This window comes from Peromyscus leucopus, chromosome 23, assembly GCF_004664715.2.
Source record: "Peromyscus leucopus breed LL Stock chromosome 23, UCI_PerLeu_2.1, whole genome shotgun sequence".
In the NCBI taxonomy this organism is placed as follows: domain Eukaryota; kingdom Metazoa; phylum Chordata; class Mammalia; order Rodentia; family Cricetidae; genus Peromyscus; species Peromyscus leucopus.
Window position 1 is genome coordinate 8,997,536 of NC_051082.1, and position 14,263 is coordinate 9,011,798.

A 14,263-nucleotide genomic window follows, 5' to 3' on the forward strand; every position below is an offset into this window, starting at 1 on the left:
TGATGGATCCTTACAGACTAGCCCCACCCCAGCTTAGCACCTACCCAAAATGACACAGACACCACACTGCGAGGTTACTTTTCCTTGACGGATTGGTGAGTCCTTAGACATGTGTATGTATGAAGGTATGTATGAAATGTGTATTCATGAACATGTGTGTGTTCACATGTGCATGTCTACCTGTGTGTGTGTTTATTAATGTTTTCTATTGTTTATCTGAAGGAGAAAGTCCAAATTCTCAATAGCCACACCAAAGGCATGTGCATTTTAAATTGAGAGCCAATATTGTCAAATATTAACAGAGTCTGTACCACGCAACAGAGTAAGAGAGGGCCCATCCCCCCGCTAGATTCCCCAGCCTCGGGGATCAGGATTCTACAATTCTCCTCCTTCCTGACTCTGAGCTCAAACTCTTCCTGCCCAGCTGTGGATTCAGTCTGAGAAAGTCAAAGTCATTTTCAGAAGGTTGCAGCCCCGAAGGGGGGTTCCACAGTTTGCTTGCGTGATTCACAACAGGGCCCAGAGACTCATCTCTGGGATCCCCAAGGCACAGGATGTCAGCACACCCTGCTGACTTGTGGGGGCGTGGCAGGCCTGGGGCTCTGGCTTGCTGGCGTGGGAGAGATGGCTTCAACTTGGATCTTAAAAGGCTGCAAATTAAAGACTACGGAAGTTGGTTGTTGGGGTATTGTTTAAAGGGGGCACAGCTTGTTGTCTTTTGTTCGTATGGGGGGGGAGGCTGTGTCTTGTTGTGTACTTTAAGAGTTGGGAACTTGAAATGTGTTTTTAAATAAGATCAGAGAGAGAGAGACTGCCACAAGGCTGTGGCTCTGAGGGTGACCTCGTGGCTGTGCAGACTGCAAACAGGCTAGGTTTTGTTTTCTTTCATACTGTTCGTTTAAAATATAAATACATCTGTGCTTAGAACCTAAGTAATCTGACATTCCAGGTTGAGGGAAGGTGTTTGGTGACGAGGGTGTGCCCACCAACTTCTGACTTGCAGGGCCTTGGGAAGATGCATGCATGGATACCTCTCCCTTCCAGATTGATCACTGTGTGTACATGTACAGAATTTACCCTGCATGCATTTTCCTCACCTGACAGGGAATAGGATGGCTCTGTTCCGATCTGTAGATGCCCATCTTGTTCTCCAAAACACACTCCTTGCATATAGATGTTAGATTTCATCTGATGCCCAGAGGGAAGCGCTCCGGGAACTAGAATATTAGTCCTAGACACACCCATTTCTCACCTCTCCCGTGTATCAATAGGTTTTCTCTCCTCCATCATTCCCTCCCATACCCATGCCCAGCTAAGTCTCCAGTAGATTCCTAGGGGACAAGAGGGAGGTGAGAGTCTAGGAACGTAACTAACGTTTCTTTATTCATTGGGTGGGCATGCTTGCCACGGGCACATGTGGAGGGCAGAGGACAACTGGAGGAGTCGACCTCTCCTCCCATTGTGTGGATTGTGGGGATTGAACTCAGATCATCAGGCTCGGTGACAAGTGCTTTTACTTGCTGGGCCAGCCAGCCCACTGGCCTCAGAGTCACAGTTGGACCCACAGTGTCTGAGGACAGTGTGGTAAGAGCCGTGACAAACTGTCCAGCTTTGTGGTAATCACACTGAAAGAAAGCTTAGTTAAAGGGAGAGAGAGGATTGCAGCTGAGTGGGACAGCACCTGTCTGGCCCGCGTGTGCCATCCTCGGCATCACAAAAATATATGTAATAAATAAATAGATAAGTAAATAAATAAATAAATAATAGCCAACAAAGGAAAACTGATTTCCATAATTCTATTTAGCCTAATAGATCCGTAATAGTATCATTTTTAGATGGAAACATTATTTTAAATTTATATACAATGTGGTAATGTTAGCCCCTGGGAAGCTGTCGTCAATGGGGTCATGAGTTCAAAGCCAGCCTGGGCTAACATAGTTTTTAAAAAAAAGCCTAACTCAGAAAAAAAAAATTGATACGTCTTGCGATCTCTTTCTCATACAAGTCCTTGAAGCACAAGGTGTACTTGGATTTTTCCAGAACCACAGTGAAGGAAGCCCAGCCAACATACAGTGAGGGGCTGCCACCTCGGACCGTGTGCCTCACCACCATCGGATATGATGGTTAATGCAAAAATCCACAATTCTCACCTCAAAGGGAGTACGAGAGTTTATTTTGGAGCCAAATTTGAGTGACCACCACGGCTTGGGGACAGAGATTCAGGTTTCCCTAAATTCCTGAAAGTGGCTACATGAGATTTCATTAGCTACAGAGTAGAAGACTCTGGAAGGGTTTGCCGGAGTTCTTACTGGGGCGGGAGTGGAGGGTCATAACAAAGCCTGGGAGATTCTGCTGTGTAACATACGACGACATCTTTAGCTTTGGTGGAGCTAGTGGCTGGCTAAGAATCCTTTCTAAAGTTTTGATAGTCACAAGGACATTGGGCCCAACACAGGGGTGCGCAAAAGGCAACTTCCAAGGGCACCAGAATTAGCCAGAGAGGATCAGGCTCTGATCTGCAACATTCTAACTCTTTGTAGTCTCAAAGTTCAAGTCCTTCAGCCTGTAGTCTGCAACATTCTAACTCTTTATAGTCTCAAAAGTTGAGTCCTTCAGCCTGTAGTCGCTTTACCACAGGCAAGGGTTTTCTCTCTTCCATCTCACCCAGACCCCCTTCTTTCTGGGAATTTCAGATACCCATGTTTCCACTTGAGTTCACAACACTGAGCGTGCTCCCGTAAGTCTCCAGACTTCTCTGTTCCTTGTTTTTCAATGAGAAAGCTCTACTAGGCTCTCAATGGCTCATCTTCATCCTGGTCTAGAAATGGAAAGTGTGTCAATAGGAAAACCACAACAAACATAACAAACGAAGAACAGTTTACATTCATCCTATGCGTGCATGAGGAGAGCCTCTGGGCATGACCTTGAGCAGCACAGGGCTGAAATGTGAGGCCACAGTGGAGGGCGTGCTTTGGGGAGAGATGGAGGCGCCATCATGTCTGAAATTGGCATTCGGACTAGATCTAACCCTGACTATTAAACTTCTCTGGAGTCTCCCCCTTCCCTCTCATCTTCCTAAGAGCCTGTTGATAACTTAGCCGAACAGGAAAGACTTCATAAAGCTTAACCTTCTAGAACAAGACAAAACCAGAAGAATAGCAAGGAGAGTTCAGATCTGTGGCCCTCATCCACCCTCAAGACAAGGAGGAGAACGGTTCTTTATTCCTATGCTGGCTGTAAAAAGATCGAATCGAATCCCCGCAGAGGGCTTGGCACCCTTCCTGGCCAAGAACTCCCAACCATCCCCATTCCTCCCCTTGTGGAAATGAGACCCAGGGTGAGGCACTGCCTGCCCAAGGTCACACAAGAAGGAGGCGACATCAGACACGCCCTGTTTGGGCTGCTTCCTCCTCCCTGGCAGTCACCCCCTTATTTCCTCACAGCAAGGTAAAGGAAATAAACACACCCGGAATGAGTGAAGTTCCCAGCAGAGGTTCATGTCCAAGTGTGGTTTCCATGGTACGGACCGTGTATGTGCGTGCTTGCGTGTGTGTGTGTGTGTGTGTGTGTGTGTGTGTGTGTGTGTGTGTGTGAGAGAGAGAGAGAGAGAGAGAGAGAGAGAGAGAGAGAGAGAGAGAGATTTGTTTAGAATCCCAGCTCCCAAAAGTGGCAGCAACTTGGCGGGACCATTCAGCCTAGCTTCTCTCTCTCTCTCTCTCTCCCTCCCTCCGTCCCCCCCCACATCCCTGTAGATGACGCTCCCGAAGGGACCAGGTGAGAGCCCTCAGTGCCCTTAGAGATGTCACAAAAGGACTGTGATTGAGGGGGATCAAAAGACAAAATACCAAACCATACTGATTAAAATCCAGGAAATCCAAATCACCGTGTTATATAATAATAACCAGAGACGGGTTTGTCTGAGCGACGTTCCTCTCCGTGGCATGGCTGTCCCTGTGTTTTCTGTGCCTGTTGAATTCCCGGGGTTAATCAGCCGGGTGGCTGCTACTAAGAAACCATTTTACAGATAAGAGAAATGAGGGTCAGGGCAAACAGGAAGCCCGCTCAGAAACACAGACAGAGCCAGGCCGCAGAGACTCGGGGGACCTGGATGTTTTCGACACATAAGCGTCCCTACGAAGTTTCATGGGTCTACCTGCAAAAGAGGGACAGGTGAACTTGACTCTGCTCAGGCTACGAACAAGACACGATGGCAGATGGAATGGCTCTTCTAGATAGAAGAAAAAAAAAGCAAGGTCACTGTGGGGTCAAGACTGTGACAGGTGCTGGGACTAGCAGCTCAGGCCTGTAATCCCAGCTACTGAGGCAGGAGCATGGCCGCCTGGACTACCAAGAGAGTTCAAGTTCAGCCTGGACAACTTCAGCAGACCCTGTCTCAAAATAAAACTTAAGAAGGGATATAGTCTAGTATATACATGAAGCCCTGGATTCCATTCCCTGTACCACATGAAGAAAGGGAGGGAGGGAGGGAAGGAGGAAAGGATGGATCCTAGTTTACCAGGCACCTGCCAAGAGCCCCACCTGTTTCTAGAAGATTGCAGAGACAGAGGGCAAGCTGAGCATGGCTGACGATGGGCGACACCATGACACGCTTTGTTTCTGGTTGGTTTCGTTTTAATCAAGGCACACCAAAGGCCAGGTCCACACTCTGTCCTTCACTAAGGTCTGGCCTAAGCCAGCATTTGTAATAAGTGAGCTTAGAGTCCTTGCCTCTCCTTCCAGACCCTTCTCCCATTAAAGAATGGAGCCCAGAGCCAAATGTGGACCCCGGAGAAAGCTCTAGAGCCCCAGCTGTCTCCACCTTTGGCTGGAGTTTGGTCCCCAGAAGATGGAGCACTTATGGAGAGCTAAGGAAGCAAGAGAGAGAACCTGTCCTTCTAGACAAGGAAGAGCATGGCCATCCTGGGTGCTTTACCCTGCACACCAGAGCCTAGGCAGCAAGATGCTAAAACATACTCAGGCTACTGACACCAGGGCCACACACAGCAGAGAAATGCCACAGCGTGAGGGCGATGCATGAATACACAGAGAGAAACACACACACAGAGCCGCGCCAGATGGAGAAAGCAGCCCGGGCTGGGCCAGGGATTCGTTACTCCCCAGCCCACACAGAGCGGCTGGTGGGGTTACGTAATGCAAGCTGCAAAAAACACTAACCAGCCTCCTTCAAGGGGCCCTGGAGGGGGGAGGGGGACCTCCTCTGAAAGGCGTGGGGGGGACCTCTGTAGTCATCTCTTATGTCTGCTGGCTCAGCCCTGGGGTGGCCCTGGGAAGGTGCTAAAAGCAAAAGGAAGCAAGGTTTGGGTTTGCTCGTCACGCTGGCAGATGGGTGGCCCTCCTTGTGCTAAGGCATGGCGAGGATGCTGGAAAGAAGAGTCTAGGGATATGGGTAGAACCGGGGCTTGGAGGGGAGGAGAGAAATGGATGAAAGGATTGCCTTGTCCTCCCCCCCCCATCCCCACCCAGCCCACCACTAACAGATCACCTGTCACAGCCCACAGCTTCCCATACACACAGCTCGTTTGCACTTGTCTGATCCGAGCTACCACCACACTCCAGCTTGGCCCCTGCTGGCCTTTGGCACTGTAAGCATCACCCCAAGTCCCTACCCTGGGACAACTGATGCTTTGAAAACGGACAGCGTTTTAGAGAATTTAAATATGGAGCTGTGAACATAGGTATCGGAAGTAATTATCGGGTAAGTTTCGAAGTTCAGGCTTGAAAGGGAAGCTGGTCTGTCCCTCGGCCGACCGCTCTGTGTGACCTTGGACCAGGCACTGAGGCTTCTTTCAAGTTGGGGCTCCAGGTCTAGGGATGGGTTTCTGTGGACATCAAAGGAGGAAAAAATAACTGTTGAGAATAGATGCATTCAGAAAACTCCCATGTTAGTCTCCCGTCAGTGGATATTGATTGAGCGTGTTATGTGCCATTACTAAGCCCAGAGGGCCACAGTCTGTCTTCCTCATATTCCCTCACTGGGGTTTTTCATGTGGTATGTGGGGAACAAATGTACTCCAGAGCTTTGTGTGGACCTAGCTCTTTGTGTTGGAAGTCTTCGTAACATGGCGAAGTGTCTGTTTTTGAAACTGAAACGATATAATAATGAGTGAACCGGCTTCGGAGGAGGGGGCGGGGGTTCAGTTGGAATCCTCTGTCCATGGTACCACTTAATGCGGCCTCTGTATCTATCCAGTGGGTTTTGTTCTTGGTGATGGTGGAGGTGGAGGTTGGAGAGGAGGTTCCAGAGTGGGGAGCCCAAAGATTGGTGCCGGAGGAGCTTCTGAGCTGTGAAGGGGAACTGTTTGCAAAACCCAGGGCTCCGAGGACAGTGTGACAAGTCAGAGCCGTGGCTCCCATGCTGGGAAAGATAAAAGGTTGAGAATTCTTACCCTTGGGTCTCTAGGGTTGCCTGGCCGTCTTGGCTGTGGTGTCCCCGGGGAGACTGTTTGGTCCCTGAGGGCTTTGATGGCAGGGATAAAGCCAGGTAGCCACTGCTAACTGGCGAAGGTGGGTGTCCACCCGAGGAAGGCCAGCTTCAGCACCCCCAGGCATCCGTGACTCAGTGTTTCCCATCCTAGTTCTGAGGTATGGGGTGCCCTGCTCCACTCTCTCCTCACCTGCTCTCTTCTTTTTCTACTCATCAGATCCAGGAACCCCTACATCACATCTGCAGTTGACAAGCTGGTGACCAAGATGCCCAGAGACTAGTCCCCATGCTTGTGTGTCACTTTAGACGCGGCCATAAGACGCAGCAAGCCCCCAGTCCTCCTGACCTGTTGCTTGGGGACACAGCCCTTCACCGCTCCTGACGTCTGCCTGGTCGACATTGGCTTCCTTAGAGAACAAGGAAGGAGGTGGGGACACATGAAATCATGCCACCCAAGGCTGAATGGCAATGAGCCGGTGACGCCAAGTTGACGTCAAAGACAGAGGCGACTGAAATTCTGTAACCAGCTCCTTTTTCCGGAGTAGCTCAGGTCTCCTGCAAGAGTCATCTTAGCCTGGAGGTCTTCCAAAGGACACAGACACCATGGAAGAACACACATTTGGGGTTCAGCAGATCCAACCCAATGTCATTTCTGTCCGTCTCTTCAAACGCAAAGTCGGGGGTCTGGGCTTCCTGGTGAAGGAACGGGTCAGCAAGCCACCCGTGATCATCTCAGATCTGATTCGAGGAGGTGCCGCGGAGCAGAGCGGCCTTATCCAAGCCGGAGACATCATTCTCGCCGTCAATGGCCGGCCCCTGGTGGACCTTAGCTATGACAGCGCCCTGGAGGTACTCAGAGGCATTGCCTCTGAGACCCATGTGGTCCTCATTCTGAGGGGCCCTGAGGGCTTCACTACACACCTGGAGACCACCTTCACGGGGGATGGAACCCCCAAGACCATCCGGGTGACCCAGCCCCTGGGTCCCCCCACCAAAGCCGTCGATCTGTCCCACCAACCGTCAGCCAGCAAAGACCAGCCATTAGCAGTAGGCAGGGTCGCAGGTCCGGGTAATGGGCCTCAGCATGCCCAAGGCAATGGACAGGAAGCTGGCTCAGTCTCCCAAGCTAATGGCCTGGCCATTGACCCTACAATGAAAAGTACCAAGGCCAGTCTCCAGGACAGTGGAGATCATGATGAACTGCTCAAAGAGATAGAGCCTGTGCTGAGCCTCCTCAATAGCGGAGGCAAAGCAGTCAGCAGAGGGGGACCAGCCAAAGCAGAGACGAAAGACACAGGAGTCCAGGTGGACAGGTAAGCTACACGAAGTGTGTGCGTGTGTGGAGGTGTGCATGTGGAGGCTCCACCTGGCAACCCAGGAGCCAGCCTGCCCACCCACATGGCTGGGCCACCCTTCATCTCTCCCTGGAAATCCTAGTCATGCGAGGTGAGCAGACATCCATTTGAAGACGCCGCTCGTGCCGTGAAGCGCGGAGTCATTAATAACCGTGGTCCAGGGAATTGTGTCTTCACGTGTTTGTCCCGTGAATGCTCCCGAAGTCCCATAAGGTGGGATGTGGGAAGGATGTGTCAAGGGTGGGGTTGAGAAAAAAGGAAATGGCTTTGTTGATACTGACCAGGGATTGAGAGGCACGTGCGCACAGCTCACTGGGCAGGTAGCTCATGCCATGATCCTGGGAAGGAGAGCAGGGGAGAGCTGAATTCTCAAACCCACTCTGCTTTATCTTCTCCGTAGCTAGCTAAGGACAAGGGAGGTTTTCGAGGAAAGGGAAAGACCGCAGAATTAGTTCAACACCCTAAACCACAGTCTTCCAGTCTTGGACCCTGGGGGACCCTAAAGTACTGGGAATGACCCCTCTTGTTCAGCAAACCACTGCTTTGGGAGTCTCTGGTGAAAGGGGTCCGGCAGAACCGTGGGTGTTGCCAGCTCCATCTGAGGGAGGAAAGAACAGCTGGCCCTGGCAGTCAGAGAGTTGTGTGTCCCGCAATTAGGGAATTCCCTATGCCTCTTCCGCCATCAAACCCAGTAGCCCTGCTCCATGCTGCCAAGACGGGGATGGGGCCACTCAGAATTCAAACCCTGCACACGTCCGCGACACTCACTGAAGCCGTGCGGTACGCCTGGGCTCCGGAGTTGTCTCTGTTGTGCGCATGACACAAGCTGGTCCTAGTCAACTAACCCTGTTCCTCAGCAGAAGACAAGTTCAGGGAGTTTTCCATGAGACTCTGTCTTAGCTGGTGTGGTGGAGTCCCTGGCCAATGGCCGCTGACCATCAGATGTATCCATGTTTCATACATTTGACTTGGATTTGCCGCTGGGCCAGAGGCTGTGGATAGAAGGACCCCTTGGGTTCTATTTCAGGCAGGCTTGCACTCCCAAACTCCATATGATGTGGGTCCTCCCCCGGAAGACCCACAGTGAGTACTGGGTGGGTACTCCCTGCCCGTCATGTGGTTAATTTGACCCTGTCCCTCAGGTGACACTTGAAGGGACACAAAGGTGGCACCTAGAATATAAAGTTCTTGGTATAACACTAGTGGTGTGTATAAGTGATGAGCATGGCTGCCTTCCAGAACATGGGGTTCTGGGGTAGTTACGGAGCAAAAAGAGGACTGTAAACAAAACTCCATACTCCGTTCCGTAGAAACCATTGCCTGCCTTTCTTTCTCCAAGGAGGCATAGCCAGTGTGACATAGGACACTGCCCCTGGACCCATTTTTCTGACTTGGGGGTGGCTCCGTACAATCTCTCTCCCATTGTGGTCCTCCCTCTGGCTGCCTAGATCTACCTTGCACATGCCGAGTGTCTTAGCCAAAAGTCATAGATAAGCTGAGGTTTAAGAGAAAGCTGCCCAGGAAGGTTCAGAGAAAAGCTGCCCTGGGAAGCCACTCCGAGGAACAGGTTCTAGGGAACGGGTGACATTTCTTAACGACACCCGTTCCCCTAGCTTGGTGGCTTATGCTCATGTCGTACCCAAGACCACCTTACTAGCCGGAAGCTAGCAGAGGGTTGATAGAGCCCGCCCCTACTCGACATTTTCAGACACTTCATGTCCTAACTGTGATACAAAGGACGGTGTCAGTCTCCTAAAGAGAGAGCCAGCCATCGACAATGGGACCTCAGCCGGCAGGTCAAAGGTGTGTGCCTGGACCCAGAGCTGTTGTTACACACACAGGAGCATCAGATACAGAAGGACATAGATGTGTCATCTTGGTATCCCAAGGGCCACAGTGGTGTCAGGGTTTGTGATACCGTTTTCTGAAATGAGCGATTTTCAATGAGACAGCAGGTCAGCCTGGCTTCGCTTGGTCACTCCCGGTTTCTGTGGACTCACACACAGAAGATCAAAGCCATCGGCATGGTGCAGCAGAGCCCAGGAACTTCTGCCTGCTTTCCATCTACATGGAAGGTCCTGTGCTTATCGAGGGCCTGGCTCCTTGGGCGGAACTTATCCTTGGCATGGCATGTCCCTCTGTCCCCACATGGTACCACCTCTACAATGTAAGGAACACCCCTGAACGCAGAGAGCAACAGCCCAGAATGTCCCCCCAACCTACTGTCACACCACCTCCTGGGGGCTGAAATCAAATGCCAGAGTCAGTGTCACATTGCCCTTGGGGTCAGTCTCACACTGGCATCCCTGAGACCATCAGGGACCCTTGGTGCACACAGCTATGGGGAATATCTTATACTCCCGTTGACCTCCCTGACCAGATGCCGTTTGGGGCTGAGGATTGTCACTGGCAACTTGGAGGCTGGATGAATGGTTACCACACTGAGCCACTTGGGAGACAATGGGGTACATTACCCAGATCCCACATCCAGGGCACGCCCATCAGCCAGTGACTCCTGAGGCTACCCGGAGCATCAGCCACTTGCTAGTACAGGGTGTTCCCTGTCTTGGTTCTGCTGCCCTTCATTCCTGCTATGAGTGGACTTAGCTTTCTGCTCCATCACTGGGGTTAGTGGGGACCAAAGGTGATATGTCACTCCTATGAATGACAGCCAAATCCCCTCACCCCAGGAGCCAAGTGGTCCCAGGAGTCCGCAAACACAGACTTCCGGTACCTTCTGTATTTGAGAGCGGTCACTTTAAAAAGTGTCAGGGGATATCAAGGTTGCTCAGCTTGCTGCCCTGAGGCAGGGTTCTAAGGAGGCCAAGGTCCCTGGGCCAGCATCCATCTGGAACAGCCGGTCATCCCAGCCCTATGATCAGAAAACCTGCCCCCCTGTTCACTTTTGCGAGGCCCTCGGTCAGTCCCTACATACCTCTTCAGAGGTCATGTAAATGTTGCCAGAGAAGTAGGACACACAGCTTCAGCCTGGTTTTCTAAGTGAGCAAACTGAGGATCAGAGAGCCGAAGCCACTTAGCCAGGGTCACACAGCCTTGCGTGTAACCTACATGCCTCTCAAGTGTCTGGGGGGGCGGTGTCGGCAATACACAGGGCACCCACTCTGCGGTAAGCCTGGGTTGGAGGATCGTGTTGTATACCCATCTCTGCTGATCACTCCCAGGGAGGCTGGTCCCATACTAACATCTCTCTGTCAATCCCGTTTCCTTCTTAAAAGTGTCCCATTTCCATGATGAATTAAGCTGGGTTCAAAGAGGTTCTGTCGTTGATCCCGGGCCACACAGCTAGCAGGCCACCAAACCAGACTCGGGCCCGAGGCTGTGCTCTTGACCTCTGTGGCCTCATAGATGGATGGCCTTGTTGCCACAGTGCATTTGGCTACCGGCCACTGGGTGTCTGAAGCTGTCAGAACATTTCATCTGAGTCTGGAAGGGAAACTGAGACCTTGAAGTTGCTCTGGCTTGGGGTAACTAATGTAGGGCAAGATGACCAAGGTTTGTCATCCTTCAAGATGAGGAGGAGGGCCTCCTGAGTTACGGAAGATCCTCTCTGATGGGTTCTGCGGGTTTCCCAACCTTCCAGCCATCATCATGGAAGAGCCGGGATCCCGGGTCCTTTTCTTCCTGTAGCAGGGCAAGGTGACTGGCCTGTTTTTATGTAGTTCATTAGTGTTTGCTTACCAAGGGGCCCAAGAGGGGGCAGAGGAGATGCTCAGTAGGGAAAAAGCTTGCCACACAAACATGAGGACCTGGGCTCAGATCTCAGGCATCCACATCAAAAGTGCTAGAGAGAGGGAGACAGCCTGATTCCTGCACAGTTTGCTGACCAGCCGGTCCTGCTTTATTGGAGAGTTCCCAGTGACCTTCACATACACATGTGCACACACATGCTCACACATGCATGCACAGGCACAGGCATGAAGGTCCTCATGCTTACACGCAGGTCCTCATGCTTACACCTGCATGTGCATGTGTGTGTGAGCATGTGTGACCTCGGAGTGACCCTCAGCTGGGCTGGCTCCAGGCTGCCTGGGTGGGTGCACGTCGCACACAGAGCTCTGAACAGGACTGCAAAAGCTCTCCCGCAAATTCCTCCGCCACAACCCAGAGCGACTTCCCTTCTTCCCCTCATCAGACACACATGTCTTCCCCAATCTGTCCTTCCCTGCCTTGTCCCCTTTCTGTCTTGTCACTTGGACACTCGGCCCTTCATCCTGAACGAGCTGTGGAAGAACTCACTCACGTGTCTTACCTCCCCAAAACTGACCTGTCCCCAGCGGGCTTCTCGCCGCCTTCCGCCCAGTGAAGTTTTGAGCAAGCACGGTCTTGCCCCTCCTGGTTCTGCTCTCAGAGCTGGAGACTTGCTGAGGGAGCTCTCCCCTCCCCGAGTCACATCAGAGACATGAAGAATAGACAAATAGACGTCTGCCGTCATCTCTCCCAGTGACTCATGCCAGGGAGGAAGTAGGCCAGAGATTTGGGGGGAAGTTGCTCAGGAGTGAGGAGGATGTTAGGTGGGGGAAGACAGAGGTGCCAGTCATGTGAAAGCTGGGGATGAGGGAGGGCAGCCTGACAAGAAGGTAGGGTGGGAACAGAGATCCTGAGGCAGGGACCAGCATGAAAGGTTCAAAAAGGTAAAGGAAGGCTCCCAGGGATGCAGGGTGAACAGTGGGAGGAGCTTTCTATGTGAGCACTGAGGATCAAACTCAGGTCCTCAGACTTGCACAAAGGTCCTCAGACTTGCACAAAGGTTCTCACACTTGCACAAAGGTCCTCACATTTGCATAGAGGTCCTTATACTTGCACTAAGGTCCTCAGGCTTGCACTAAGGTCCTCAGGCTTGCACTAAGGTCCTAATGCTTACACTGAGGTCCTCAGGCTTGCACTAAGGTCCTAATGCTTACACTGGGGTCCTCAGGCTTGTACTAAGATCCTAATGCTTACACTGAGGTCCTCAGGCTTGCACTAAGGTCCTCAGGCTTGCACTGAGGTCCTCACGCTTGCACTAAGGTGCTGTACTCACTGAGCCGCCTCCCAGACATCACTGTTCTTCAGAAACGTAGCCCGGAAGGATACTGAGAGCACCTGTGCTGTGTATCCAGTCAGGCTGGCTGTTCACACACTCCATGCCCAGGTAGGACAGGACGGATGTTGCGTCAATGCATAGGAACTCTCCTGTCCTCCGACATCCAAACCCAGCCTATTACCCCCCAATTTCTTTACTTACCTACTCTTGCAGGTTTAGGCTCAAGGGTCCTGCCCATCTTGAGGGTATCAGTAATTCGAGTCATCGTGATGACTGAGCCTCAGCGCCCCACCTCTCTTTCCCATCTTCAGCATCCCCTGTAGGGTTCCTGGTCTTAAAAGCAAACTTTACAGCCTACCCTGTAATCTCAAGACCTAGGAGAGCTGAGGCCCAAGGGTGGCAAGTTTGAGGCCAGCCCGGGCAACATAGTAAGGCTGGAAAAATAAAAAGAATGACTGAGGGTGTAGAGTATTTTCCTAGCATGCGCAGAGTCCTTGCTTCAGCTCCGTATCTCGTAAACCAGGTGTGATGACCTACACTGTAATCCTATCACTCGGGGGTTAGAGCAGGTGGCTCAGAAGTTCAAGGTCATCCTTGACTACACAGCAAATTTAAAGCCAGCCTGGGCCTGTCTCAAAATAGAAAAACCTCTGAATTTGTTTAACAAGACCTCCCCATCAGGGTGACAGCACCCTGCTGAAGCCAAGGGGAAACTTGGCCAAGGCTGCCATATCCCACCTCCATAAACATGGGGTCTTTGTATTAACTCAGCCCCCAGCGTCTGAGACCAGGTCAACCAGGTAGCAATGAAAAGCTAGCACAGGGCAAGGAGGATGGGAACGAGTTAGCCAAACACATCCATGGAAAGCTGGAGCAGGCTTTCTGCCAAGGCCAGCTGCTCCGCAATAGCCGCATCGTCTGGTAACTGCCTCTACCTTCCCGGGGCCTGGCACACAGGCCTGACACACCTCTTCCTTGCCAGGTCCCCAGGCTTGGCCGGTGGTCAGCCATTTGAGCTTCCTGAGGAGTCAGACTAGGCTACCTGTCCGTGCGGTCTGTGAGAGATTCCCAAATACCCTGTGCTGAAGACCGCCAGGTTCAGGATACTGACATGGAGCTAGGATACTGACGTGGAGCGTGGCTAGGGCGCATCTCAGCACAGTGTCCATGGATATCTTTGTCACATCATGAGGTGTGCCACGGGATGAGACAGGAAGCTTTACCAACCCTCAAGGCCTGGGACCGAGCCCACTACAAGGAGGTCTCTGGCTCCACACCTCCACAGCTGAGGCCCAGACAGTTCCAACTACATCAAGGCAATTTGAAGCAGCTGGGCAGGCCGGCCCTGGACCCATGAGTGATGACCAAATAAAGTCATCCATCCACCCTTGCCAGAAGTCAAGAGACAACCTACGTCTC

The 14,263-nt window shown here is 51.9% G+C and overlaps 1 protein-coding gene across 3 annotated transcripts in view; it reads left to right on the plus strand.

Moving 5' to 3' along the window:
- The window catches only part of Nos1 (nitric oxide synthase 1), a 170,302-nt gene that overhangs the window by 77,419 nt on the left and 78,620 nt on the right, over positions 1-14,263 (plus strand). For all 3 annotated transcript variants that reach the window (XM_037198645.1, XM_028878816.2, XM_028878814.2), the window contains exon 2: positions 6,663-7,758. In XM_037198645.1, the coding sequence (XP_037054540.1) occupies positions 7,049-7,758 (710 nt within the window). In that variant the 5' untranslated portion in view covers positions 6,663-7,048. The remainder of the gene's footprint in view (positions 1-6,662; positions 7,759-14,263) is intronic.